Here is a 26801-nt window from a genome sequence, read left to right as displayed (position 1 = left end):
TAACTTTGCAAACTAACTTAGTCAGTCAGAGCCGTTCAACTAAAGGAATGTAGGGGCTTGGTCGACATTCATCGATGCCTGGTATCACAGCTGTGATGTGAGCCTAAGTAAATGTTTCCCAACCCCTAACAAAAAATAAAAATAAAAAGGTTGTCAGAAACAGCATTAAGGCGGAGGCGATTTCTAAAGTTCAATAAATGACTTTGATTTAACAATAGAAATAAACAATTACCAAAAATTTACTTTTTTATATCGAAATAAAGAGGTAAATTAAGACATTAAATAAGAATAAACATTAAAGGACGATAAGTACATAATTATATAATAAAAATAAATATAGAAATAAACCAATTTATTTAGATTTAAAAAATAACATTATTATTGTTAAAAATATTTTTTAAAAAGTCAAATAAATAAATAGGAATAATTTGAGACGATTGAATATTTTTAAATTTCATTTAGAAATAAGAATATTCTAGAAAGTGGAATAAAAATTAGTTAGCGATTGAAGCTGCAAAAAAAAAAAAAAAAAAGAAGTTACATTTTAAAGAGTTATTGAAGATAAAGAGAAAATAAAACAAAAAAATGAATATCAAAAGTTAAAAACATGTTATTCCTCTTGAAATTTAATGTTATTGTATTTTTGTTGAATTAATCATGACTTACCTTTTCTTTATATTTTTTTATATATAAAATAACTCCTGAAATTGATTATTAATTTCATGGTGCATGTTTACTTCATGGTTGAAATATTTGTTTGGATTTTTATCTTCAATGAAAGAAATTTTACGAAAAAAAATAAAAAATCAAATCGTCTTCGAAATTCCCTTAATTGTATTTCCACTTTTTCACTGTATCAAATTTTTTCGCTACACAAAAACTTTCAATCATATAATGGTATATTTCAAAACAACAATTCCATGGGAATCGGAATCGTACTTGGTATCGGAATCGTTAATCAACATTTTCCTGGAATCGGAAAAAATTTAGGAATCGGCCCAACACTAATTAATAACGTTTCTGTTTTGGGTTCACCGTAATTAACTATTGATTTCCGTTTTCTTTTTGACCTCCTATTCCTAAGAGTTGTCTCTGGTATGGGCACCTGAAAAGTATCAAACACTACGTCCATGTCCTCCTCGGGACATCACTGTTTGAGTATCTTTTCCGCATTTGATTAGTGTGATGTTCGCGCACAAAATCTAGCCCCTTAATCATATAAACCATGTTGCCTATTTGTTTTTCAACAATGCCGGATTCCCAGAAAATCCTATTCTTTTTGTGAATCTTGTAGAAGATTTTTTCGCCAACTTCATAGCGTTTTTTTGTTATTGTTCTTTTTAGGTTTGGCCTATCCTGGTTTGGTAACAACTTGTGGAAAATTGATCTAATCTTGCGTCCAAACAGGACCTCAGGAGGTGTCTTTGACATTTTCATGTTTGCATTCGACGTGATCCTGTAAAAACTGTTGGATTGACTTATCCATTGGTGATCCACTAGCTTTTTTCAGAGCTCTCTTGAATATATCAACGAACCTCTCTGCTTGACCGCTACTTCTCGGGTGGTATGGTGGAATGGTTATATGCTCGATTAGATAACCCTCACAAAAATGCTTAAATTCGGTAGATGTGAATTGCATTCCATTGTCTGTGACAATGCAGTCAACTACCCCAAACCTAACGAATAGTTCATACAGGAAGTTAATAGTTGCCTTGGATGTGGGGTTCTTGCATTTTAGTACTTCTGGCCACTAAGATAGGCTGTGTACAACAATGAGATAATAGAACCTCTCTAGCGGTATCGCAAAGTCTAAGTGAATTCTCAACCAGGGTCGGTCCGGTTTTGCCCACAATTCGAATTGAGTCGGAGGAGCTTCCATAGCTAATGCGCATCCTCTACACTCCGACTTATTCTTCTATATTCTTATCCATGTTTGGCCAAAAAACGAAAGAGTGCATAAGGCTTTTCATTCTTGATATGCCTGGATGTCCTACATGAAATTCCTTGAGCATTCTTTACTGTAGTGTCGCAGGAATTACCACCCTATCGCTATATAACAGGACGTTATCACAAATTGAATAGATTCTCCCATCCACTTGGTTATTGTTGATTTTTTCTTTCATCATTATAATAAATTCGTCTACCTCTGCCTTACTCTTAATCTCATCAAGCGTTAATGGAAGTTCTCTTATCATGTCACAAAGTATTTTTTATCTCAACTTCCGCTTGAATAGATGCTAATACCATATCCTCCAATGGTTGTGTCTGCTTAGGTATTAACCTTGATAACCCGTCTGCATGACCAATATAATTCACGCAGATTTCATATTTATTATTACTAAGCCAATTCTCTATTGAATATTATATTGTACCTAATATATAGTATTGATTTCAAAAGTTTTTAAAAAATATACGACTTGGATGCCATTTGCTAGAATCGAAACCAAAAATATTTAGCGCTCCAACCTCATTCCTTACCATTTGAGCTATCGCCAGAGAAATAAGAAAGATTTAAAATTAAACCACTTCAATCTACCTTTGAATTTGCACATGCATAGAAGTAATAGAAATATGTTGGCAAGTTGAAATGAACATTTTGCATTCCAGCTTGCCGACATTTATGTAGGCATTATTCATCCATCCAAACAAAGATTTTACATCTTGGGTGTATGATAATTATTTACTGTTAATTTCAGGGTTATGTTTAAGAGTTTATTGGTTAAATATTTACTCACACACATACATCAACTGTTTTATTTATACAGAAAAAGTTGCCAACTAACAGTGTGCTAAAGTATTGAAAATATGCAGATGAGATTATGCTCTATCTTGGGATAAAAAGGATACTTTCTGTATTCGATAAATCTTTACTGCAATCAGACCTGCATCACAATGCAGAAATGAATCACAGGATGACAACTGAATCTAACTGTAGACAATCTAATAGTACATTTATTCTTTTGCGGACTGTTATTCTTATCTTCATAGTTGTTGCTTCACCACGTTTCGACTGGCCTTCAGGTGATTAATCGCGACGGGATAGGAATGCTGAGTCTTGTAACTTATTTGCAATAATTACTGCCTTCCATAGTTGTTGTTTCACCACGTTTTGGCCAACTAATCCTCTGGTATACATGGGTAAGATTGAAACCAATATCTTCAGATAAGGCTCACCTGGAACAGTAAAGACTCAACAATAATGGAAGACCAGATACAAACACAAAATTGGATTTATAAGACCATAAAATCCAACCTTGATAGCCCTTTGGGGTCTGTGGCGCAGTGGATACAGGCGTTGAGTCCAGGTAAACATTGTCTGAAGATATTAGTTTCAATCCTACCCAAGCAAGCTAGAGGATTAGTTGGTCAAAACTTGGTTAGACAACAACTACGGGAGGCAGTAATTACTGGGATAAGTTACAAGACTCAGCATTTCTATTTTGTCATGGTTAATCACCTGAAGAAGGCCAGAGGAGAAGTTGGCCAAAACGTTGAGAACAACTATGACGATGAGGATTACGATCCACAAAGGAATAAATGCATAAATTATAAAGCTTCATCTCAAATGATTCCAACGAAGAAAAAATTAAAACATCTAACTGCCCACATGAATCTTGAGGCAAAACATCCAGCATTCACATAATCGTTGCACAACATTAATATCACAAAGGCATCTTGTAAACATGACCTGAGCATTACCTGATATCAGCTATTGGACAAAGCACATCTTTAAAATTGTCGAGAAGGCTGAGGGTGTCTTAGCATTACTCAGCAAGAAATTTGTTAGCCGCTTTTCAAACATCTATTTAAAACTGCATACAGCTCTAGTATAACCACACTTCGCATTATCAAACTGGAACCCTATCTTGCTCAAAACATTGATCATCTAAAAAATGTTCAAAGACATTAAATCAAGAGTGGAATAAAATAACACTCTGCATTGTTTGAAGTCATTTGAAAACACTAGGGATTACCAAACCTGTCAAACTCAGAAAGGGAGCATTATCTGTTGTAGCTGTCCAAATGTCTGTAGGTCATAAAATGCTGCTAATATCAGTAATAGACAGTTGAATTTTTGTTTTACTTTTATAAATATATCGAAAATTATTTCACAGTGAAAGAGTTCGATTCTCGGTGGTGGCGTACATTTTTTTTTTTTTTTTTTAACTTTTTAAATTATTACTATATATTAGGTCTAATATAATATAATAATATATATACGAAATTTGCATTAATCAAAATATCATTTAAGCATATTTACAACTGGGACAATGCCAGGCGGCCTGTTAGTATGAAATAAAATAATTGTGAGATCATAAACTGCTACAGACATTTCCAGAATTGACTCCATCTTACCTTCCCTCTCTTTAAATATATATGAAATAATGTAATTTTGAGATTGTAAACTGCTTCAGCCATTCCCGGAACTGACTCCATATACCCTCTTTTAAAAATATATATGAAATAAAGTAATAATGCTTGGGAGATTTCTATGTGACAGCAAAACAGACACTACTTCCCCCACTGCCACCTAAATATAGATGGTTTGATCACTTTACATGATTTTTGGAATATTATAAGTAAGTATCAACAATTATTTGATACTTGTACGCGAGTTTTAGAATATTAAATAATGATTATAAACAGAGTAAGATTTTCTTTGTTTTTTCACATATTTATTATACTGTACAAGTACCTTGGCATTAGTTGAATACTGTGCAAGTACCTTATTTCTAATTTAAAAATGAAACTATTCGATAATTTTACATAATTTTTTTGTTGTGATTACTTTTCCATACGTCACACTCACAGGCAAGAGTTTGTTTTTCATCTGTGTGCTATAGTGAAGAAGCACCTTATTTCTCATTTAAAAGTCATACTATGCAATTATATTACATGACTTTCAGTTTTAATAACTTTTATGTACGTCACACGTAAGATTTTTTGTTTTTTCATGTGTACAAGTACCTTATTTCTTAGGTAGAATACTATATAAGAAATGTCATTTCTAATTAAAAATGAAACTACTTGGCAGTTTTTCCAAAATTATATATAAATACATTGTTTTATTATAAATTGTTTTTATATGGGTACTATATTGTAAAAGCACCTTATTTAAGTCATATTACTCAACAAATAAATATTTCACAGTGCAGTAAGTGATTAGGCAACACTTGCTTAACTATAGCCTAATCAAGAAATTAGATTGAGTAATGGATACTTTTTAGCTAATACTAAACAAAAATGAATGCATCGGAGGAAACTACTTGGCTTTTTTGCTAAGATCAAAATGTAGTATCTGTCCTCAGCATTCTAGCGAACTCATCCCCTCTCAAAAAAAGTTTTGATATTCTGTCATGGACGCAGTACAGATTAAATAAAAATAGCAGTGGTAATGCTTGTGACAATAAAACGTACAATACTCACCCCCCCCCCTCGTCTTAAAAGAAGGTTTGGTAATCTCTAGTGGCTTCCGGAACACAAAGCAACAGAAGTGTGCTCAACCCCCGCCCCCCTCCTCACGGTGACAAATTAAATAAAAAAGATATCATGAAACTTGAATTTATTTTTAACTCATTGTCAAGGCCATTTTTTGGAATCTGTAAAACAAACCATTTTTGTTTTTAACTGAGGATATCTAAATAATAATAATAATAATAATAATTAGGCGGTTCGATAAAGAATTTCATTGTGATGCATTTTGTAAATTTTTACTTTGCTTCTACCTTAACGTTTTTCTTTAAAATGACTACCTTTTAAGGTTTTCGAATATGCTGAAAACGAATATCGCATTTAAATTTTCCGCAAATAAGTAGCTTTCCAGATATTAAGCAATGTCATTTCTTATGTTATTGCTGGTATGTGCATTTGTGCATAGTTTCTCGGGGTTGCATTTGCATGCTTGCGCGTACCAAGATGGCCACTAGCAATAACATTGGGACCCACGACCAATGGGAGATGTTTCTGCTGCGGCCAGCGAGGCCATTTCGCAAGAAATTGTACTAACAAGGGGCGGAGGTGCCCGCGCTGTTTCCAATGTGGTAGTTATGGACATTTATCCCAAAATTGTGCGGGAAATGCATCAGGGGACAGGACGTCAGCGCCGCCCTGTTCCCCGGACAAGATTTAATTGAGGCACAACCGACAATAAATGTGTACGTGGACCAAGTGCCTTGTTCAGCTCTTCTCGACTCCGGGTGCTCATACACCATCATGAGTGCCAAGTTGTGTCGAAACTGGACAAAGCAGAACATCAAAGTAACCACAATAGGTGGCAATACGCAAGCTTGCTGTGGAGCCGGAACTGTCAAAGTCCACACAGACTCTGGTGTGGCCGCAGACATTAGTGTGCTGGTGATGCGAGGGGATTTGCTGGGATTCGATGTACTGTTGGGATATGATGCTATTAAGGCACTGGGGGGAGTGGTTATCGGAAGAGATGGGACTGTGCGATTTTTGGAAACCCCAGTGTGTGCTGCAGTTCACATTGATCGGCCTGATTTTAAGGTGGACTACGACCCTCACCAAAAAGTATGGACTGCATCGTGGAAGTGGACAGAAGGAAGGGCGCCAACCGAACTCAAGAATAGCATTGCAGAGTACTCGATACCCGACAAGGCCCGTAATGAATACGAGAAGGAACTTGAGGCATGGATCCAGGATGGATGGCTGATCTCCTACCCCAACAAGCTGGGACCACCCAAGAGTCTGATTCCCTTAATGGCGGTAGTCCAGCATGACAAATCAAAAGTTCGTCCAGTGCTGGACTATCGTGAACTCAATAGATACATTGAGACGTACACTGCCGATGCTGACGTGTGCGCCAGCAAGCTGAGAGAATGGCGCCAGAAGGGCTCCAATGTGTCTATAGTAGACTTGCGGAAGGCTTATTTGCAGGTGCAAGTGGATGAGACATTGTGGCCGTTCCAGACAGTGTGGTTCCGGGGTCAGAGATACTGCCTTACTCGACTTGGCTTTGGGCTGAATGTGGCACCGCAAATCATGAAGACCATCGTAAATGCAGTGTTGTCCCAGGAAAAGACTACTGAGGACGCAACATCGGCCTATATTGACGATGTGTACGTCAATGAAGACGTACAATCTGCGTCGCACGTCAGAGAAAAGTTAGCTCAATTCAGGTTGGAGTGCAAGGATCCCGAACGTCTGAGGGATGAAGCACGGGTATTAGGATTGGACGTTTGCGGGAAAGACAGTACCTTACAATGGAGGCGTGGCAGTGAGATTCCAAACATCCCTGATGTTATTACGCGGCGGACTATTTTTTCCTTGTGTGGGAAACTTATTGGTCACTTACCAGCGTGTGGCTGGCTCTGAGCAGCTGTGGGCGTCATCAAACGCAGGGCAAGTTTAGTAACTACAGGTTGGGATGATGTATCTGATGATGCTCTTCTAACTCTGATGACGACAGAAACCCTAGAGAGAGTTAAAAAGGAGGACCCTGCCCGTGGAGAATGGTGTGTCGATGGGGGACACTGTGAATGTGTGGGTTGACGCTAGTTCTTTGGCATTGGGAGTGTTATTGGAGCAACGTGGAAATGTAATTGAAGACGCGTGCTAGCTGCGACCCGTGAATGATGCTCAACACATCAACCTGATGGAACTGGATGCTGTTGTGAAGGGTTTAAATCTGGCACTGCAATGGCAGTCAAAGAAGTTACACTTGTACACGGATTCTCTCTGCGTCTACCACTGGGTGTCCGACACTCTTTCGGGACGAACGAGAGTCCGCACTAAGGCAGCCAGTGAGATGTTAATCCGGCGGAGGCTAAACACCCTGAAGAGTCTGGTATCAGAGTATGACCTGTCGGTGAGTGTAACGCTCGTGGCATCACACTGTAATCGTGCAGACCAACTAACCCGTGTGCCTCACAAATGGTATGAAGCTGTGAAGACAGGCGTGGAGTTCGCTGCTCGATCTTGCGCAGTTGGCGCGATTAGCTCATGCCAAATACAAAGAATTCATGTGCAGAGTGGACATCCAGGTATCAAAAGAACTTTGTATTTTGCGAGGCGTGTGGACCCGGCAGTGACAAGGGCGGATGTCAGGCAGATCATCAAGTACTGTGAGGCATGCCAGTCTATCGATCCTGCACCTGAGCATTGGCAGAAGGGGCGATTGGAAGTTAAGCATGTGTGGCAACGATTAGCGATGGATATTACCCATTACAGTGGTAAGCCCTTTCTACCCTTATCGACTGTGGACCCACTCGTTTTGCGGTGTGGCGGCAAATGACCAGGCAGGACTCAGCGAATGTTGTCCTCCAACTGTCATCTATCTTTTCTGAGCGAGGTGCGCCGGAAGAGATATTGACGGACAACGATGCTGCTTTTTGTAGCCACCAAGTTCGGCAGTTGTTGAATGAGTGGGGTGTCCGACTACGACTGCGATGTGCTCATGTGCCATCAGGGAATGGCATTGCTGAGAGGAGCCATCGCAGCATCAAGAGAATTGCTGCCAGAAAGCAATGCACCATTACAGAGGCCACGTATTGGTATAACATCACACCAAAGGATGGGAAGACACTAACAACAGCACCGGCCAATGCCATACACAAATACCGTGTTAGGATAAAGGGCATTGACACTGTCCAACCAATCGACGAGGACAGTCATGACAAATACAAGGTAGGGGATTCAGTTTGGGTTAGACCCCCTGGAAACCGGTGCACCACCAAGTTCAAGCGAGGACGAATATCTGGAGTGGTCAGCCAGCAGTCGGTCCTTGTTGATGGAACCCCACGCCATGTGCGTGATCTTCGCCCAGCTAGTGAAGTACATCCCACAACTACAGAGAGCGATGAATCATCAGATGATGAGCTGCTGATGAGTGAGGTCACCGAGCAAGAGAGTGGTAGTTGTAGTTAGTCTGATCAGGCAGGATCAGAACCAGAACCACACCCAGAACCAGAACCAGAACCTGAATCCGAGATTGTAAATACCACCCTTCAAAGAAGCCAACGAACTAAGAGGCCACCCCCGGAGTGCACTCTATGTGATCATCAGATCAGGGGGGAGTGTAGTACTTACCAACAAAACAAACGCCCATGTGTTTGTGCCTTGTATAGGCATGCACGACAACAAAACTTGGGTTTTTATAAGCGGAAGGCTCGAGGTTGTCAGGAATCTACAGGCGCATGCGCAAGAGAAGAGATTAAGATAGTGGTATAAAAGGCAGGTCGAGTGAGAAGGTTGTTGTTGTTGTCATTGGACGTTACAGTGACGCGTGCGTTAGCAGGTGATTAAGAGGCTGTTTTTTTGTGTGTCAAGTCGCGCACCTCAGTGAAGATCATATAAGTCGTGCACCTCGGTGAAGGTGAAGGTCATAATAACATTGCTTAATATCCAGAAAACTATGTATTTGCAGAAAATTTAAATGCGATATTCGTTTTCAGCGTACCCTAAAACTTAAAAAGTAATCATTAAATGTTAAGGTGGAAACAAGGTAAAAAATTATCATTTTATTTCTTTGTTTACATAATTGAATTTTCAGTAAAACAACAATAGAAATAACAAAAATTACCATCAACTGGTGAATATATAGTTGTTGCTTATCAGGATTCCTGGTATCCTGGTACTGTGAAAGTTACATCGAGGATTCATATAGAGTACGATTTATGGTTGCATCTCAGAAAATAGGGGTATATTTTGGGCCAGATAGAGAGGATTTGCAAAATTGAAAATTGGACTGATCCCAAAATGCATAAGTTCTGGTCGACTATGGGAATTTCCATCTTTTACAGAAATCCAAAATCTATATGAAAAATTTTCTGAGATTTATTTCTGAGATTAATTCATATCTACTCAATTTTTTTTTCTTTGAGGGTAGTAGTAAATACCGGCCATGAATGCTCTTTAGGCATTCAATGGCTACACCCAAGATTAAACTCTCCTTTGGTGAGGAGGCAGGAAAATGACTATTCTCAATAAAGCTATATTTAAATACCACTATAATGCTTAGTTTTGTTCATGAATAGACACCCACTGTATGATACCATGAACCAGTTTAAAAATTTTTTAATTTGTACATCTTCATAGCTTATGGTAAAGAGATACATCAGATTTGACTGCATAATCAGAAAGAGCACACAATTTTACATAAGAGTGCCAAGTTTCATGAATAGCTTGAAAAATAAATAAATGTTGGCAAAATTACCAAAATCGAAATATTGATTTTTTTAATATGTGAGTTTAAGTAAAAACAACAGTACTTAATTTTTATGTCGAAAATAGTAATATTTCAAAATTACGAAAATTCAGAGTAGAACAACTGCTAATGTAATAGTAAAAAAAAAAAATCTATCACTACGGTATGAACTTTGTCATTAATCTTCAAGTTGCTCACATCTAGGGAAAATGTAATCTTCCGATCGATCCCCCATATTAGAACCGATTTACAGCCTCGTTTGGACATTGGTTCCTTCAACAACCATCCCACCCGATTATTATTATTACTTTTTCCGACTTTTCACTTTGAGAAAGTTTGGTAGCTTAATGTTTAATAGCTAATAATCTGCAGAAATAGTTGACGAGAAGGAAAAAATTTGTAAGGGGATGCTGATTGTTCAGGTGCATCTTACTTTTAAGTATAAATAATTTTCTACTCGAATTGGACTTTTTTTGGATATATTACTATTTGACATAATTAAGTACTGTTGTTTTTGCTTAAAAATATAGATTTGTCAACTCTTAATGATTTATGTACACATCACAAAACAAAAATGTCATATTCCTCAAACCCCAAATCACGTAAATTGATAAGAGATTTTTTTTTTTGGGGGGGGGGGGGGACAATGCGGAATATTAACTGGTTGTTCTAAGGGAAGTAACATACTAAGAATTGTAAGAAAAATGGGTTTTTTTTTTCAACTTTTAATATAGCAACGTTTTATAACAAACACCTTTTTCTTTTTTTTTTTTTTACTTGCTTTCCACTTCAACAAGATGTGGCACAAGGCCAGAAAGTGGCGAAAAGAAAATCAGTTTGAAGAAGTAGATCCCTAAATCGCCATGAAACAGTCGTCAACATTCACTATTGATAATCATTAATAAACCAACCCAGCATTACCTCCTCCTTCAGGAGGAGGTAATGCTGGGAGAGCGCACCATCAGGGGATTGAACCGGATTATACTTTATCATAACAAAGAACAGGAACTCGTGACTCTTGCCTCCCAATTTTTCGTCTGCTAAAATTTTAACCATGTGATTACAGTGTAGCATCAATAAAATAAACAATTCATTCAAGTGCCGCTTGTTATGGATTTAGCTGAATACAATATTAAAAATTACTTTATTGGTACTTATGCACTTATGTTACCGGACTGGCAGGTGTGTTGTAACTATTCTGTACTTTCACCTAACAATTTAATAAACAAAAAAGATATTGTAAAACTTGAATTTATATACATTTTTTTTGGTGGAGGGGATTGACTTAGCAAGGTAAAGAACCATTTGAATAAATTCATAATGATTTAAATTAGTAATTATAAAAAAAAAACATTTTATTTTCAGTTGCGTTCACTTATGTTACTAAACTGGCAAGTATTGTAACCATTCTGTACTTTAACGTAACAATTTAATAAACAAATAAGATATAGTAAAACTTGAATTCAACTTAAAAAGACTATTCAAAAAATAGCACGGTAACATAAATGCATAAACACCACTTCATTTTACATATTTCTTTTCCAAAGGACTGTTTGAATAAATTGATTTAAATTTAATGAATCGTGCAATTATTTCTAAAATAAAATAAGTACTAAAAAAAATAAATAAAAAACAAAAACAAAAAAATAATAATAATCATCCATGTAGGTAGAAAAGTAACTTTTATTAGTCATGGTAACATTGATTATTATTATTGCATTTTTTTTTAATACTTTTGTTCGTTTGTTGACTTCTTTGAAATAATAAGACAAACCAAAAGGAACAAGAAGTGAGTTAAATTTTTTCAACAGAAAACATTTTAAATTCGAATGTGCTCAATTCAAAGAAAAAACAAGTAGTAAAATTATTTTCCAACGAACAATTTATCAACAGAAACAAACAAAAAGGAACACGTATTTAGTTAATTTACATAAAATTCTGCAATTTGTAGTAAAATGTTGAAGGTGTCATTATATTACCATGCTATTTTTTAAAATCATTATGAATTTATTCAAACGGTCCTTTATCTTGCTAAGTCACCCCCCCTCCAAAAATATATATAATAAAATGATTATATATATAAATTTACGTTTTATGATACCTTTTTTGTTTATTAATTTGTTAGGTGAAAGTACAGAACAGTTACAAAACACCCGCCAGCCCAGTAACATAAGTGCATAAGTACCAATAAAGTGATTTTTAATATCGTATTCAGCAAAATTCATAACAAGCGGCACTTGAATAAATGGTTTATGTTATTGACGCTACACTGTAATCACGTGATTAAAATTTTAGCAGACGAAAAATTGGGAGACAAAAAAGTCATGAGTTCCCAAAGAATGATTTTATTGTCGGAATTATTGAAAAACAGTGTATATTGTGAGAAATTCCAGCTACAATACCATTTTCAATGTTTTAAGCCCCTACGCACATTTCTTGTAGGTAGCTTGTGATTGATTAATCTGTATGGGCCAAGATAATGACTTGGCACATTTTTTGTAAACATCCATTTTTTTTTTCAATCTACGAAAACCTCCCGGCAAGAGAGACTCACAAAAGTTGGCTCTGAGATGAATGCCTATTGCGAATGGAGCCACAACAATTTCATCATGTTTATTTCACCTAAAAGTTTGGTGGAAAAAAAAAAAAAAGACTTGAAATCTCTACAAGCAGAGACACTTTTATATTGTGTCGAATATATCCCAATTAGAGGAAGGTATCATTTGAACATTTTACAAACTTTTCTCAATTCAATTAGCATCCCAAGGGACTCTATTTATGCCAAATTTAAGGCACCAAAATTCTTGCCGAAAACACCATGAATATCATGGACCTTTTTTAAGGAAAACCACTCCAATAAAAGGAGTTAACTATTGGCTCCCAATCGGGAAGCAAAACTGACCCACCATTTTGCAAGGACTGTACTTGGACCAACAACCTTTCTTTGATGTTATAACTGAATAAAATTTGAGTTTAAAAGGTATGGTTTTGTAATTGTAGAATTATTTTTGCCTCAGCTAGAGAGTATTGAGTTTGTGAGATTAATTTTTCACATTCTTAATTTTGCAAAACGATTCCTAATTTTGCAAAACGATAAGCCATTATTATTAATTTTGTTTAATAATTTGAGCAAATTATTGTTAATTCTTCTTTTATTAGTTTCTTTGTAATTGATTAACAAGAAATTTTTAGAAGTTGAATTGGAATTTTGAGTTCCTAGAAACTCTAGTTTGTAAGTAAAAAAAAAAAAAATTTTCTGTTTCCTTAAATCGGAAAAGTGTTTTTGTTTTGTTAAATTTGAATTTAACTTCAGTCGCTAAATTCTAATATGACCTTAATTTTAAGTCTCAAATAAAACGATATGTTTTGCACTAAAAAAAAAAAAAATAAATAAATAAAATAAAGTGAATTTTGCTTGTATTTGAAATTGTGTCTCGATAATGATTTAATTTGACTTTTGAAATTGTAGTCGTAGGTTACATGTATATTAAATTACATTTATTTGAATTAAAATCCCACATAGGTTACCTTGTTAATGATTTAAATTGGGGGAAAAAAGGGTTTCGGTTCAGATTCTGTAGAAGTCAAAAAAAAAAAAAAAAAAAAAAGTATAGTGAAACCTTTTGAAGACGATTTTTTCCTTGATTTAAATGTTTAAATATAAAAATCACACTAAATTTGAATGTGTTCTATCTTCACACATTAAATATCAATTTTAATTTTAAATAATATTTTGGGTTGAAATTTTATTCGTTAAAAAAAAAAAAAGGGAAAGAGTTACTCCTTTTTCAGCACCTCTCTTGGTGTCGCTCGGGAATTTTGAATTTAGTTTAGTAGTGTGGCTTGGTTCTTATTCTTTATAGTGAGTTTGTCCTAATTTTGGGGCTAATAATTGCTGATGGCAAATTTCGTTAGCATTGTGTTTATAATTCTGCTATTTTATTAATTGTTCACTAGGAACGAATTATGGCCCTAAGGGAATTAATGACTAAGTGGAAAGCAAAAAATCTTCGCATAAATAGTGCTGTGAAGTGGTTAGAGAATAACAACCCTTCACAAGATATTTTAAGGTCCCGCGAGACGGTAATTAGAAGTTGGTTGAAGGATCTGGACGATTTGATAGACTTAATACTAATCAAGACTCCATATGAAAAGAAATTGCATCTTTGTGAGAATTCAGGAGTTTCTTCGGAAATTGAAGAAAAATTGTTATCGTTGAAATTGAAAATAGATACACTACGAGATATTCAACCTACAATGGTTATGCCTGTAAAGATGTAACTGGACTGTCCAAAGTTTTCCGGTATGCCCATGGACAAGAAGTTTTCTTTCAGAACCTTTTTGAATAAATTTGAATTTTGTACAGATAATTTGAACAAGGCTGACAAATTATTAGTACTTAAGTCTAAACTAGAAGGAGAAGCTTTCGAAGTGGTCTCCAGTCTAGATGTAACATTGGACAACTATGATGTAGCCCTGGAACATTTAAGGGAGAAATATTTAAATCCAGATTTAATTAGAAATCGGATTTTCGAACAGATTATTCCTAGTCTGTCTGGTGTAAAGGATCTAAAAAATTTATAGACATTTCTCGAAAAGGTTAAACGAGATCTGACGGAACTTGATAAGTCTTTCGGGACTGACTTTTTTTTATTGAGGGTAGAACCTTGGGGCTATTGATAGCCCATGTATTATTTGCAAAATTTCCTAATACTGAGGAATGAGGGAATTATTGAATAGAAGTGGCGAATGGTTCCCTTCCCTAAATACTATGTCTCGTGTTCGACATTACGGAATATTTGATGGCCACCCCGCTCGATTTTCGGTGGGAAAATTGCGCACCAAGATTAGTGCCTTCTTCACCTAATACAAAATCCAATATGGCGTCTTCTCCACGCGCGGTAAAGGCAATTTTATTATGTAAGCTGTGCTACGCTACAGACCATTTGATTAGGAACTGTAAAAAATATCCTTCCTTCAAAGCTAAATGCCGAAGGACCAAGGAATTGAAATTATGCACTGTGTCTGGGTGAACACTCAGATGCTGTTTGTCGAAGAATTAAGAGGTTTCTTTACCCATGTGCAATTTGTGAATGCCATTTTAGTGTAATGTGCCTTAAAGGAAATAAGTCCTTTGCGGGCAGAACAACTTATTCTGGACAACAGGACAGTATTTTTCCTGTCCTTAGAATATCAATGAAAGCTCATGGTCGACCTATTTACTTTTTCTGTTTGATTGATACTGGGAGTCAACGGTCGCTTTTCGCCCAGGCAATTCTATTTAAATTGTGTTCTGCTATAAACATAAAAACCAAAAAGGCTGATGTGGCTGTGAACATGTTAATGGGCAGTGACTCCTTGAGATTGCAGGAGCACAATATATCTATAAAATTAGGTGATCCAAACCCTTTTAAATTTGAGACATTATTTTCCAGGGATTTGAATTTAAAATTCGAAGTTGAGAATTTTGATAAAGTTGTTAATAACTTAACTCAAAGGGGATTCTGGCTCTGCCCCGGTTATTAGAATTTAAACGAAACTCCGATTAACGGGATAATTGGTTTGGATCTTCTGGGTAAATTAAATAATCTCAGATTGGTTGGGTGTCTTAGCAGCAATGCATGGAAACACAGTGATTATGTAATTCCATTTAGTGAGAGCCAGCATTTTTTGAAGAAGGATTTGAGTAAGGTAGATTCGTCTCCCTTTAACAGTGTTGTGAAATCCCTTCCTGAATGCAACAGCTATTTAATCAATTCTGTTCTAAATCCGACCTTTTCCTATGAGGACGGATTAAAACCTTTCTTCTTTGAATCTGCAGTTCAGTGAGGGGTAAAAAAGTTGCTCACTCTTGACTCGTTGAGTATCGACGAAGAGGTCAAATTATCTGCCGTGGACAAAGAGAAGATAGAGGAGTTTAAAAGACTTCATAGTCTTGAGGGAAGGAAAATACTATATAAATTTACTGTGGTATCAAAATAAACTCCCACATGTAAAAAGTAACTTTGTGCCTTCCTTAAGGATTATGGAGAGAGTGGCAGAGAAAGGAAGGGAATGTATAATGAGTACCTCCAAGTGTTTAAGGATTATGAGGAATGTGGAATAGTGGAGCAATTTTTTGTCCTGCCTGGGAATTATGAAGATTATATTTGGGTTCCGCATAGACCAGTTATTAAGGAGGGACCCAAGGTGACGACAAAAATTTGTCCTGTGTTTAACTGCTCCCTGAAACATCAAGAGGGGACATCAATTAATGACGCTGCCTACATGGGTATAAACTTAACTGCTAAATTATTAGATTTATTGCTGGCTTTCAGGAAAAACGAATATGTCCTAGGTGATATAAGGAACACCTTTTTACAAATTTACCTGAAATCAGAAGAGGATAAGAACAGATTTTGCTTTTTCCTTAAGAAGAGTGACATTATGTACATACAGGGACAAAATAATTATATTTGGGTTCAATTCCAGCCCTTTCATACTGAACTTCATATTGAAATTCCATGCGGAAAAATATGTGAAGGATTCAGTTTCATATGCTATTTCCACCAATTTTTACGTGGATAATCTTGTCACCACCAGTTGTGAATGAGAATCCTTATATACTATTTATAACAATGTTCGCAGCAGATTGTTAGCGGCAGGATTCGATCTGCGATCCTGCAATTCTAACTGCTCTAAGATACAAGATAAAATGTTGAAGGATGAAACTATTTCATCTCCCTTCCCAGCCTTTGAGAAGGTACTGGGGTACCAATATGCTCCTCTTTTGGATACGTTCAAACTCTCTCCCACTTTAGTGGACCCTAGGGTCAATACCAAACGGGGGATTCTTTCGCAAATATCAGGAGTATATGACCCTTTATCATTGCTTCTCCCTGTCATGATACAGGGGAAAATTCTTGTCAGCTTGATCTGGAAAAACAAGTTGTCTTGGGATGAGCGGATTCCTGGATAGCTCATCAACCTGTGGCAAAACCATGCCAAGGATCTAAATAATTTGGAGAAATTTGAATTTCCCCAGACGTGTATTGTCTGAAAATCGTTATGTTGAATTTATTTGTTTCTGTGACGTGTCGAAAAACGCGTACGGATTCATCTTGTATGCGAAACAGGGAGCTCAATGTTCCCTGCTGTTCGCAAAGGCCAGGGTAGCTCCCATTAAGGGGAAGTCACTTCCCACTTTGGAATTAATGGTTATGTATTTAGCTCTTAGCGTGTGCGTGTATAGAAACACAGGGCACTGTGATGCGTCTAGTGCATCAGCGTTAGTGCTAAGTTCTTGCTTGCATGCTTTTCACTTCCAGCTTCTGCCGCTGGCTAGCCTTTAGGTGAATAAGAAGCAGAATGCGTAAGCCTTCTCTGCGAGTATAATTAGCCTCTCCAGTGTTAAGACCCCTGACATGCCTCCTCGTTGCCACACACGGATACTGGTGCCTTGCAGCACCAGGCTAAATGTCAGGGGATCTCGGAGCAGCAGGGGGCCCCAGAGGTGATATGACATGACCCACCAATCGTGTGGACATGCCCTGACACACCACCAACTCCTGCTCCGCTGCCTTGTGGGTTCCTCGGCTGAGATAAGGCTAAGAGAAGGAAAACTGACTTTAAAATATCCCAATAGCCAGACAGACTGGCTATGAGGCGGTTAACAAACATATAAACTGTTTTCTTTTCCGGCTGTCCGTTGCAACCCCCTTTCCCTGATATCGCATGTCACCCCCTACAAGTGCCGCGAAGGAAGGTTTGGGAACCACAGTGTGTGGGTTTCCTCCTGGCAAATTGATGCCCACCCTAAACAAATTCATATGCCAATGGCTTTTCCTTCTTTCTTCTGGTTTGATTTTCTCTCTCTTTTTTCTCTCTCTTCTACGACAAGACCAGCGGCGATGGGACAAGGGCGAAGGGAGCAGACTTTGGTGAAACTCGGAGTTCCTAGTCTGGACCTGCACGCTGGAGGTGGACGTGTGATTGTTACCCTCGATCCTGCGTCTACGACTGGGCAGGCCTATTGAGGACAACCGCTGCCCACCCTGAATAGGGAAGGCCCTAGAAAATGTGGTCTAAAAATCGGAAGTCACAACTGTGCCTGACTGGAAATCCGCATCCAGTGGGACACCCTATTTTGCGGTCGAAACCAGAAAAATTAAAAAAACAAATCCACAAATCTAACCTTTGGTGCATGGAATGTAAGAACCCTGCTAGACCTCAATGACATGGACAGACTAGCACGACGAACTATTTTGGTCTGAAAGGAACTCGCGGCTCTTAATGTGGACATTGCTACACTTAGCGAGACCCGACTCTCAGAGGAAGGTAAGCTGGAAGAAAAGGTCTCAGGATACACCTTTTGGAAGGGAAGGGATAAAGATGAAAAGAGAATACATGGAGTTGGCTTTGCTATAAAGTCACATATCGTGCATGATCATCAGCTCACACCAACAGGTGTAAATGAGAGACTTATGTCTCTTAGAGTCCCACTGCCTTCTGATAACTTCATTACTGTCATTTTGGCATATGTACCAACCTAACACGCCGACAGTGAAGTGAAACGAGAATTTTACCAGCAGCTTGGCAAGCTTATAACCAGAGTCTCACCACGTGACAAATTAATGCTGCTGGGCGATTTTAACGCGAGAGTAGGGAAAGACCATAAACTCTGGAACTCTGTCATTGGGAAGCATGGACTAGGTAAATGCAACTCAAACGGCCACCTACTGTTAGGACTTTGCTCAGAATTTGAGCTATTCATTACCAACACTCAGTTCCAGCTCCCAAATAGATTTAAGACCACGTGAAAACATCCTCGATCTCAGCATTGGCACCTTCTAGACTATGTCATCATCTGCCAGAAAGATAAAAAGGATATCCATATCACTAAATCAGCACAAAGTGTAGATGATTGTTAGACTGACCACCGTCTGGTCATCACACATGCTAAATATACCACCAGAAAGAAGCCCAAATTTGAAATAAAACAGCAATATGGGAAAAAATATAACCTCTCAAAACTTCACCTAACAGAGGTAAAAACAAAATACTAACACACAATCGAACAACAACTTTGTATAAACCCAACCAATTCTTGCAACCTGGAAGAAGAATGGTTGTCAATCAGTAAGATCATTAATGAATCAGCCAAAGTCACAGTTGGTTTAAAGAAAAAGAAAAAATCAAGACTGGTTTGATGAAAACTGTGCTGAAATGAATCAACTCATTCAAGAAAAGATAAACGTTCGTCATGCTCATGAACAAGACCCTCGAAGATGACATAAAACCAATATCTACAGAAACTGCAAAAAACAGTGCCAATCAAAATTACAGAACTAGAAAACAAATGGTGACAGTTGAAAGCTTTAGAATTGGAGGGTTTTGCAGAAGTCCGCGACCTTAGAAATTTCCATGCCGGTGTAAAACAAATTTTTGGCCCCATCAGATCCTCCATCGGAACACTCCTTGCAGCAGACAATGCCACCATCCTCAACGATCCACAATCAATTCTAGATCGTTGGAAGGAACATTTTGCCACTCTACTCAATAAAGAATTTTCTGCAGATGAGGATTTTCTCAAAATGGTTCCACAGTACCCAGCGCAATTATGGATGAATGCACCACCATCATTTACAGAATTTCTAATTGCGATGGAGCAAATGAAAGTAAATAAAGCCCCGGGGCCTGATAATATCCCCTTCGAACTTATCCACCATGGTGGACAACATCTGAAAACAAGACTATTCACTCTCATTCTTAAGATGTGGGAAGAACGTCAAGTACCAAAGGTTCTGAAAAAAAAAAAAAAAAAAAAAAAAAAAAAAAAAAAGGATGACCGAAAATTATGAGGCAATTCCCGTGGGATTGCCCTTTTGTCCATAATGGGAAAAATCTTTGCCCGCATACTACTGAATCGCTTGCTGCAAGTCATGGAATCAGTCCTCCCAGAATCTCAGTGCGCTTCCGTGCCTCTCGGGGAACAATAGATATGATTTTCTGTGCGAAACAGCTGCAGGAGAAAAGCAGGGAACAACAGAAACCCCTCTATCTTGTATTTTATGACCTGCAAAAAGCATTCGATAGCATTCCAAGAGATGCAATGTGGAAAGTTCTCAAGCAATTTGGTTGCCCAATCCACTTTGTAGAACGCATCAAGGCATGTCAGGATATGTATCGCACCAAGGCAAGGAAACAAAAAAGTTTCCAGTTACCTGTGGACTAAAACAAGGTTGTGTCCTTGCACCTACCCTCTTTTCTTTATATCTTGCTGCAATGCTGCACGGACTTCCCCCAAATAACCCGGGGTGGATGTTAGGTACCGTTATGATGGGGGGACTTTTCAAGCCTGTTAGACTAAAATCTCAAAGCCTTGTGAAATTCCAACACATCACAGAGCTTCAATATGCAGATGACAACATGGTCCTTAGCCATTCAAAGGAAGACATCCAGAGATCCGTGAACAACTTCACGGCAGCCTACCATCGCTTCGGACTCTCTTTTAATATTGGTAAGACAAAGGTGTTAGTACAACCAGTACCCAATACCATCTTACAGGATGTAAGCATTCACATAAATGACACTCCTCTTTAGCAAGTAGATCACTTTCCATATCTCGGTAGCATAATATCAGAAAAGTGCTCAAATGAGAATGAAATAGAAAGCTGAATTGGCCTTGCTTATGGAGCTTTCGGTAAACTGATGAAGCGCATCTTCAATAATAAACATCTTTCAATAAAAACTAAACACATGGTGTACCACGTGATTGTTATGCCTACGCTTCTGTATGGGTGTGAGACCTGGACTATATAACAAAATGATCTCATTAAACTCAAATAATTCCACCAACAAAAACTTCAAGCTATACTGAACATATGACTATGTAACCAACACAAGCGTTCTTGATAGAGCAAACAGCTGCAGTATTGAGGCCACCACCATGAGGCACAGACTCCGTTGGTTGGGGCATATCCTCAGAATGGATGAAAACAGACTCCCTCGACAAACCCTGTACTCGGAGCTAGCCACAGGAAAAAGACCTATCGGCCGCCCTCAACTGTGATATAAGGACCAACTCAAATCCACCCTAAAAAACACCGGATTTGATATTCACATCTGGGAAACAACATCTTAGGATCGGTGCCTGTGGCGCCAATCCATCATGCATGGTACCAAAGGATACGAGACAGAAAGAAGAAGACTGGTGGAGATCAAGAGGCAGGGAAGAAAAAATAATGCTGAACAACAACGCCCCCTGCCAAGCATTGCTTGCCTTCTCTGCCCACGCAAATTCCACGCTCAGATTGGTTTGAGAAGCCATCTGCGATCCAAACACTGAGGGAATAGGAAACTGAAATTCTCGGATACGAGAAATCGACCGACGACGATTTAGCCCTTAAGATAGCCCCTCAAATTTTGGGTGCCTTAGGGCCCCTTAACTTTGATAATTTTTTCCTAATGTCTGAATCCCAAGTAGGCCTTTCATGGGTCCTGAACGAGAAGGAATAAAAAAAAATAAAAAAATACATTCATTGAAAACAGAATCACAGAGATCAAAAAATTTTCAGAAGATATTAATATCAAATTTGGCATTCTACCAAAATTAAAATGCTTCCTCGTCAGAGAATCCGGCAGATCTTTTAATTAGAGGCATCAACGCTTCTAAGTTTTCCCAGTTAATTTCTGGATGCATGGCCCAGAATGGCTTAATAAAGATGGCATTGATTGCCTTGCTTAAATGAAACTAATAAAAAAAAAATTGTATCATGTTTATATTCTTATGAGGCACATCATTCTAAAAATACCTTCCCGTTGGATATTAACAAGGTAATCCAGCTTAACTAAGGCAATCAGCGTCTTAGAAAAAGTGTTGAAATTTTATGATTTATTATGTCACCTGACAATTTCAATAGGGCCAAATTATTGCTAATATACAAATGGAGGCCTTCTCACATGAACTAGGTTACTTGAAACAACCTTTTGATAAGGTGCCTCCCCCTAGGTTTATTCCTTGATAAAGAGGAATTGATTAGAACTAGAGGTAAGATACAGAATTCTGATATTTTTCCCTTTGAGGTCAAGTTTCCTCTTTTATTGGAAAAAAAATCATTATTTAACAAAACTGGCGATTAAGGAGGCTCATCTTAACAGTTGTCACATGGGGGTTAATTCAACCCTCAGTAAGTTAAGGCTGTCTGGAGTTTGGATCCCTCAGGGGAGACAAGCCGTAAAAGCCTTTTTGCGTACTTGCATTGTATGTAAAAGAATAAATTCTCTGCCTTGTAAAGCACCTGCTGGCTCTCTATTGCCTGCTCATAGGGTGAACTTTGTTCGCCCATTGAAAGAAGTAGGTGATGATTTTACCGGACATTTTTCCATAAAGGTTAGAGGAGTGGAAGTTAAAATGTACGTATTGCTCTTTACATGCAGGAGTTTGCGTGCAATTCACTTAGAATTATTACCGGACATGAGCACCTGCTCTTTCATGCTAGCCTTTGTTAGGTTCAATTTATTTGGTATCCCTACGCATGTATATTCCGACAATTCGAAATCTTTTGCTGCGTCTGGAATATTGTCGAACATGCTCGAATCTGACAAGCTGAAGGAAGAATTTAAATCTATTCACATCATCCATCGAACAATTCCTCTTTATTTTGCCTAGCAAGGGGAACTTGGGAGAGGTTAATTAAAACTGTCAAGCAATGTATTAGGAAACTGTTAGGCAGAAGAAATTTGGATTATTTTGAATTTCTGACTGCACTTTCTGATGTGCAAAAGGCAATAAATGACAGACCTCTCACTGATATTGCTTCTGCCAACAGAGGCTTTAATATTTTAACTCCAAATCATTTTTTACAAACAGGCTATCAACCTCGTTTGCTTATTAATAATTATGAATCTGAATTATGTCCTGACCCCTTCCCCCAAATAAGACTACCTTGTTACATTCCCTCGAAATGAGGAATAAACTTGTTGAAAAATTCAATCGTATCTGGAACAATGATTACCTTTTGTCATTAAGAGAAGTCGATGTCAAAATTGGGAGCAGTTGTTCCCCAAAGTTATCTTAGTGCTTATTAAGTCTCCCAACAAACCCAGACAATTTTAGAATCTTGGTGAAATAATCAAATTAATCACCTGAAGTGACAATAATGTTCGATCCACTGTTGTTCTTAAAGACGGGTGCGAACAGGTCCCTTCCTTAAAAAATCTTGTGCCCTTAGAAATTAAGGGTAATGATGATATTGTATCAACCGAGTTTATTGAGGAAGGAAGTCCCTTCTGTCCAACCTGTTCAGTTCCTAATGATGGAACATCACCTATGGTGTGCTATGATTCCTGTGACAGCTGGTACCATTTCAGCTGCGTAGGAGTTAATCAGCAGGATACCTTAGGGGAGTCGCTTTGTTCAAATTGTAAGGATGAAGCTTCACACAGGTCATTCCACATAGTGGCCATTAACTAATATCTGGATGCATTAGAATTATTGAAGTTTTAATTGGAATTGACAGCAGACAGTGGCACACATTAAAAGTTTTAATTGAATTAAAGTTATATAATTATTGAATCTCAATTTGAATTATCAGCAAATTAATACATCTTGAAATTGATAAATTTCAAGGAGTTAAGAGTTATGTATATTGGATTAACTTGTTACTTGTCATTTATCCAACCATATTATTAATTAATTTGTATTGGAAAAAAGTAATGATTATCCATTACTTTTTCCTTCCTTCCTTGGCAGAGTGTGAGAAATTCCAGTTACAATACCATTTTCAAAGTTTAAAGCCACCTACGCACATTTCTTGTAGACAGGCTGTAATTGGTTCATTTGTATAGGCCAAGATAATTACTTGACGCCTTTTTTGTAAACATACATTTTTTTTTCAGTCTACGAAAACCTCCCGGCAAGTTGTGCGTTGGTGTATTATCGACATTGAACAAGATATCAATAAAATCTAATCAAAAAAAAAAAAATTATGGCGGACCTGTATGAGAGTGCCTACCCCCCCCCAAATATATATTTGTTTTTTGACAACTTTTTCGAATCTAAGTATACAGTAATACAAACCCAAAATTCGTGCTTTTCACCATTTTTCTTTTTAAGTTTTTTTCCGACAATTATCAGATTACAAAATTAAGGGGTCTGTACACACAGATTCGAAAAAGTTGTCAAAAAACAAATATATAACAAATAAATGTTATCAAAGGCAAGATAAGTTACTTTTCTACCAAACTGGATATATTTTTCGTGTTTTTATTCAATGTTACATGTTTATTCAGCTCGAAAACCATACAGTGTTTACCGATGTATTCGAAAATTCAAGATGGCGTCTGACTCTCTCTTTAACATGGTAAGTTTGGGAAAAGGTGTTATAAATAAAGAACTGGATAAAATACTGTTAAAAACTCGCTCAATATATGTTACCGTGACATAGATTGACATATATTCGGCGGGTTTTAAATAGTATTTTGTCTCTTTTTTTTTTTTTTTTATAACCTTTTCCCAAACTTACCGTGTTAAAGAGGGAATGAGGCGCCATCTTGAATTTTCCAATACATCGGTAAATACTATGTTTTTCGAGCTGAATAAACATGTTACATTGAATAAAAACACGAAAAATATATCCAGTTAGGTAGAAAAGTAACTTATCTTGCCTTTGATAACATTTGTTATATATTTGTTTTTGACAACTTTTTTCGAATCTATGTGTACAGTAATTAAGTATCTGAGTAGTTGGAAAAAAATAAATTTAATGACTTTTAAGAAGGGGGTTCTAATCACGTGACACGTGGGTAAAGAAATGAACAGTAAGTCAGGTAGCAATAAAGTAGAACGTTACAAGAAAGTTAACATCCTTTCTTAAAAATCATTAATTTTTTTTTTTTTTTCAAAATTTCTATTAATATGATACTCAAGTCTGTAATCGACGATAAGGTCTTAAGTATAAAACATTTTTACGAGGTGGGCATTCTCGTGTAGGTCCACCGTTCTATTTGTGTTTATTTTCTCCGACTTACAAATCAACGAGTACTAACATCATTGTTGCTCATTAAAGTCGAACATCTAAAAAAATTAGAACAAGAAAGGTCGACTAGTTGGAAAGAGAAACAGCAAAACAGTAGCGGAATAGTGGAGAAGAATATGCCAGGCTTTGAGAAGCATATTCTTGCAAGAAAAAATGTTTCGTTAAAAATAGGTGGCCCGGAAAAGGTTGTGTTTATATTCAAATAATTCTGAAAAATTGGAAATTACAACGAGCAAAATAGCTACATACAGAAAGTGGCGCTTACGTTGTTCTTCCGTCGAATGCGTCATATAAACTCTTTTATTTTCAATAATAATAAAAAAGAATCATAAAATGTGAGGCGTTACGGCATAATCAATATATATACTTACTTTTTAACTTTTGAATCCCTTTTTAATTTAAGAGAACCTCCAGCACTGCATGAATACAAGTCATCCATATTGAGTTGAGGAAGGGGGGGGGGCGTTGTTGTTGTGAATTACGTCACAGATTTATGCGTATTTTTTTTTGTCGGCAGATTTTTTGGCTTATCACCGAATCGCTCCTTTTGAAAAAAAAAAAAACAAACAAAAAAAAGGGCTAGTGGAGCTTACTGATCCGCGCTATTTTTTAAATCCTATTTCCAAATTTAATTAAAGGTTTATGATATGTTTTTTTTTTATTCAATTGTAAGGCTAAAGTACAGAATAGGTACAAAACATACTCCCCTTCCCATGTTAAGAATGGCTTTTTAAATAATAGCGTTATTATTTCAGCACGGATCAATAAGTGCACTAGTACAAAAAAAATAAAAATAAATAAATAATAATAATGCAGTTTATATTGTAAATTATTATTGATCGCCAAAGCAGGTTACCCCTTTTTTTTTCGGGTTTATTTTAATTGTTTATAGTTTATACTTCAAACAGTTTTTGTGTATAAACAAAAGCAGCTCAAGGAAATTAATTACTTCAAAGTAAGTATTTTTCTGAGAATTGTTATTCGATTTTCTTTATTTCTTAAAATTTTCATTTTATATTTTTCATAGTTCACATTTATTTTCAAGTGAATTATTCTCCGCTAATTAAATGTTTTGAGCAGCGTGTTGGTGTGCCTTTTGTAACCCATCTCTTTCCCAACGAATCCTTAAAAACAACTGCATTATTTTGGTGGTAAATTTTTACTTTTTGCCTCAATAAAAAAAAAAACATGAGATCATTTTCTGTTTTCTTCGTTTGATTATTTGTTTTTGGGAATGTGGTTCTTCTTCGGTAGGATAACCAATTTATAATCGAGATTTATCAATTTTTAGGACCGTGTTTGCGTTTGTTGCAACTTTATTGAAGTCGAAAGTAGGAGTATATCTGCGGGGCGCGGGACCATTAAAGGTAAATTTAACCGGCTCGTCAATTAATACAATAGGTACCGCCGTAGTTTTAACCTCCCTGTATGTAACACGATGTAACTGTAATTTAATTTAATATTATCATCCTAACTTTTTTACCATTTAAAAGAAAAAGTACTATAATGTATTTTTTTAAAATTTTGTTTTAAACAAATTTTTCCTCGAATTTTAAATTATCCGCCAATAAAAAAAAAAAAAAAAAAAAAAAAATTGGTGGACGTTGGGAATCTGAGCC

At 36.8% G+C, this 26801-nt stretch overlaps 1 protein-coding gene and 1 long non-coding RNA gene across 2 annotated transcripts in view; one reads left to right on the top strand and one right to left on the bottom strand.

Annotated features, from left to right (window-relative positions):
- The window catches only part of LOC145257455 (protein FAM32A-like), a 38472-nt gene extending 12773 nt beyond the window's left edge, over nucleotides 1-25699 (bottom strand). Inside the window, exon 1 of the mRNA XM_080115663.1 lies at nucleotides 25554-25699. Coding sequence (XP_079971789.1) covers nucleotides 25554-25621 — 68 coding nt within the window. The 5' untranslated portion in view covers nucleotides 25622-25699. The remainder of the gene's footprint in view (nucleotides 1-25553) is intronic.
- Nucleotides 25700-25818: 119 nt separating this feature from the next.
- The window catches only part of LOC145257471 (uncharacterized), a 134389-nt gene continuing 133406 nt past the window's right edge, over nucleotides 25819-26801 (top strand). Inside the window, exon 1 of the long non-coding RNA XR_013864017.1 lies at nucleotides 25819-26137. This is a non-coding gene — a long non-coding RNA (uncharacterized LOC145257471). The remainder of the gene's footprint in view (nucleotides 26138-26801) is intronic.

Source organism: Euprymna scolopes, chromosome 3, assembly GCF_053919585.1.
Source record: "Euprymna scolopes isolate OS-2025 chromosome 3, ASM5391958v1, whole genome shotgun sequence".
Taxonomy (NCBI): domain Eukaryota; kingdom Metazoa; phylum Mollusca; class Cephalopoda; order Sepiida; family Sepiolidae; genus Euprymna; species Euprymna scolopes.
The sequence above is the reverse complement of the archived record's forward strand: the minus strand, read 5'-3'. Positions and strand labels throughout refer to the sequence as shown.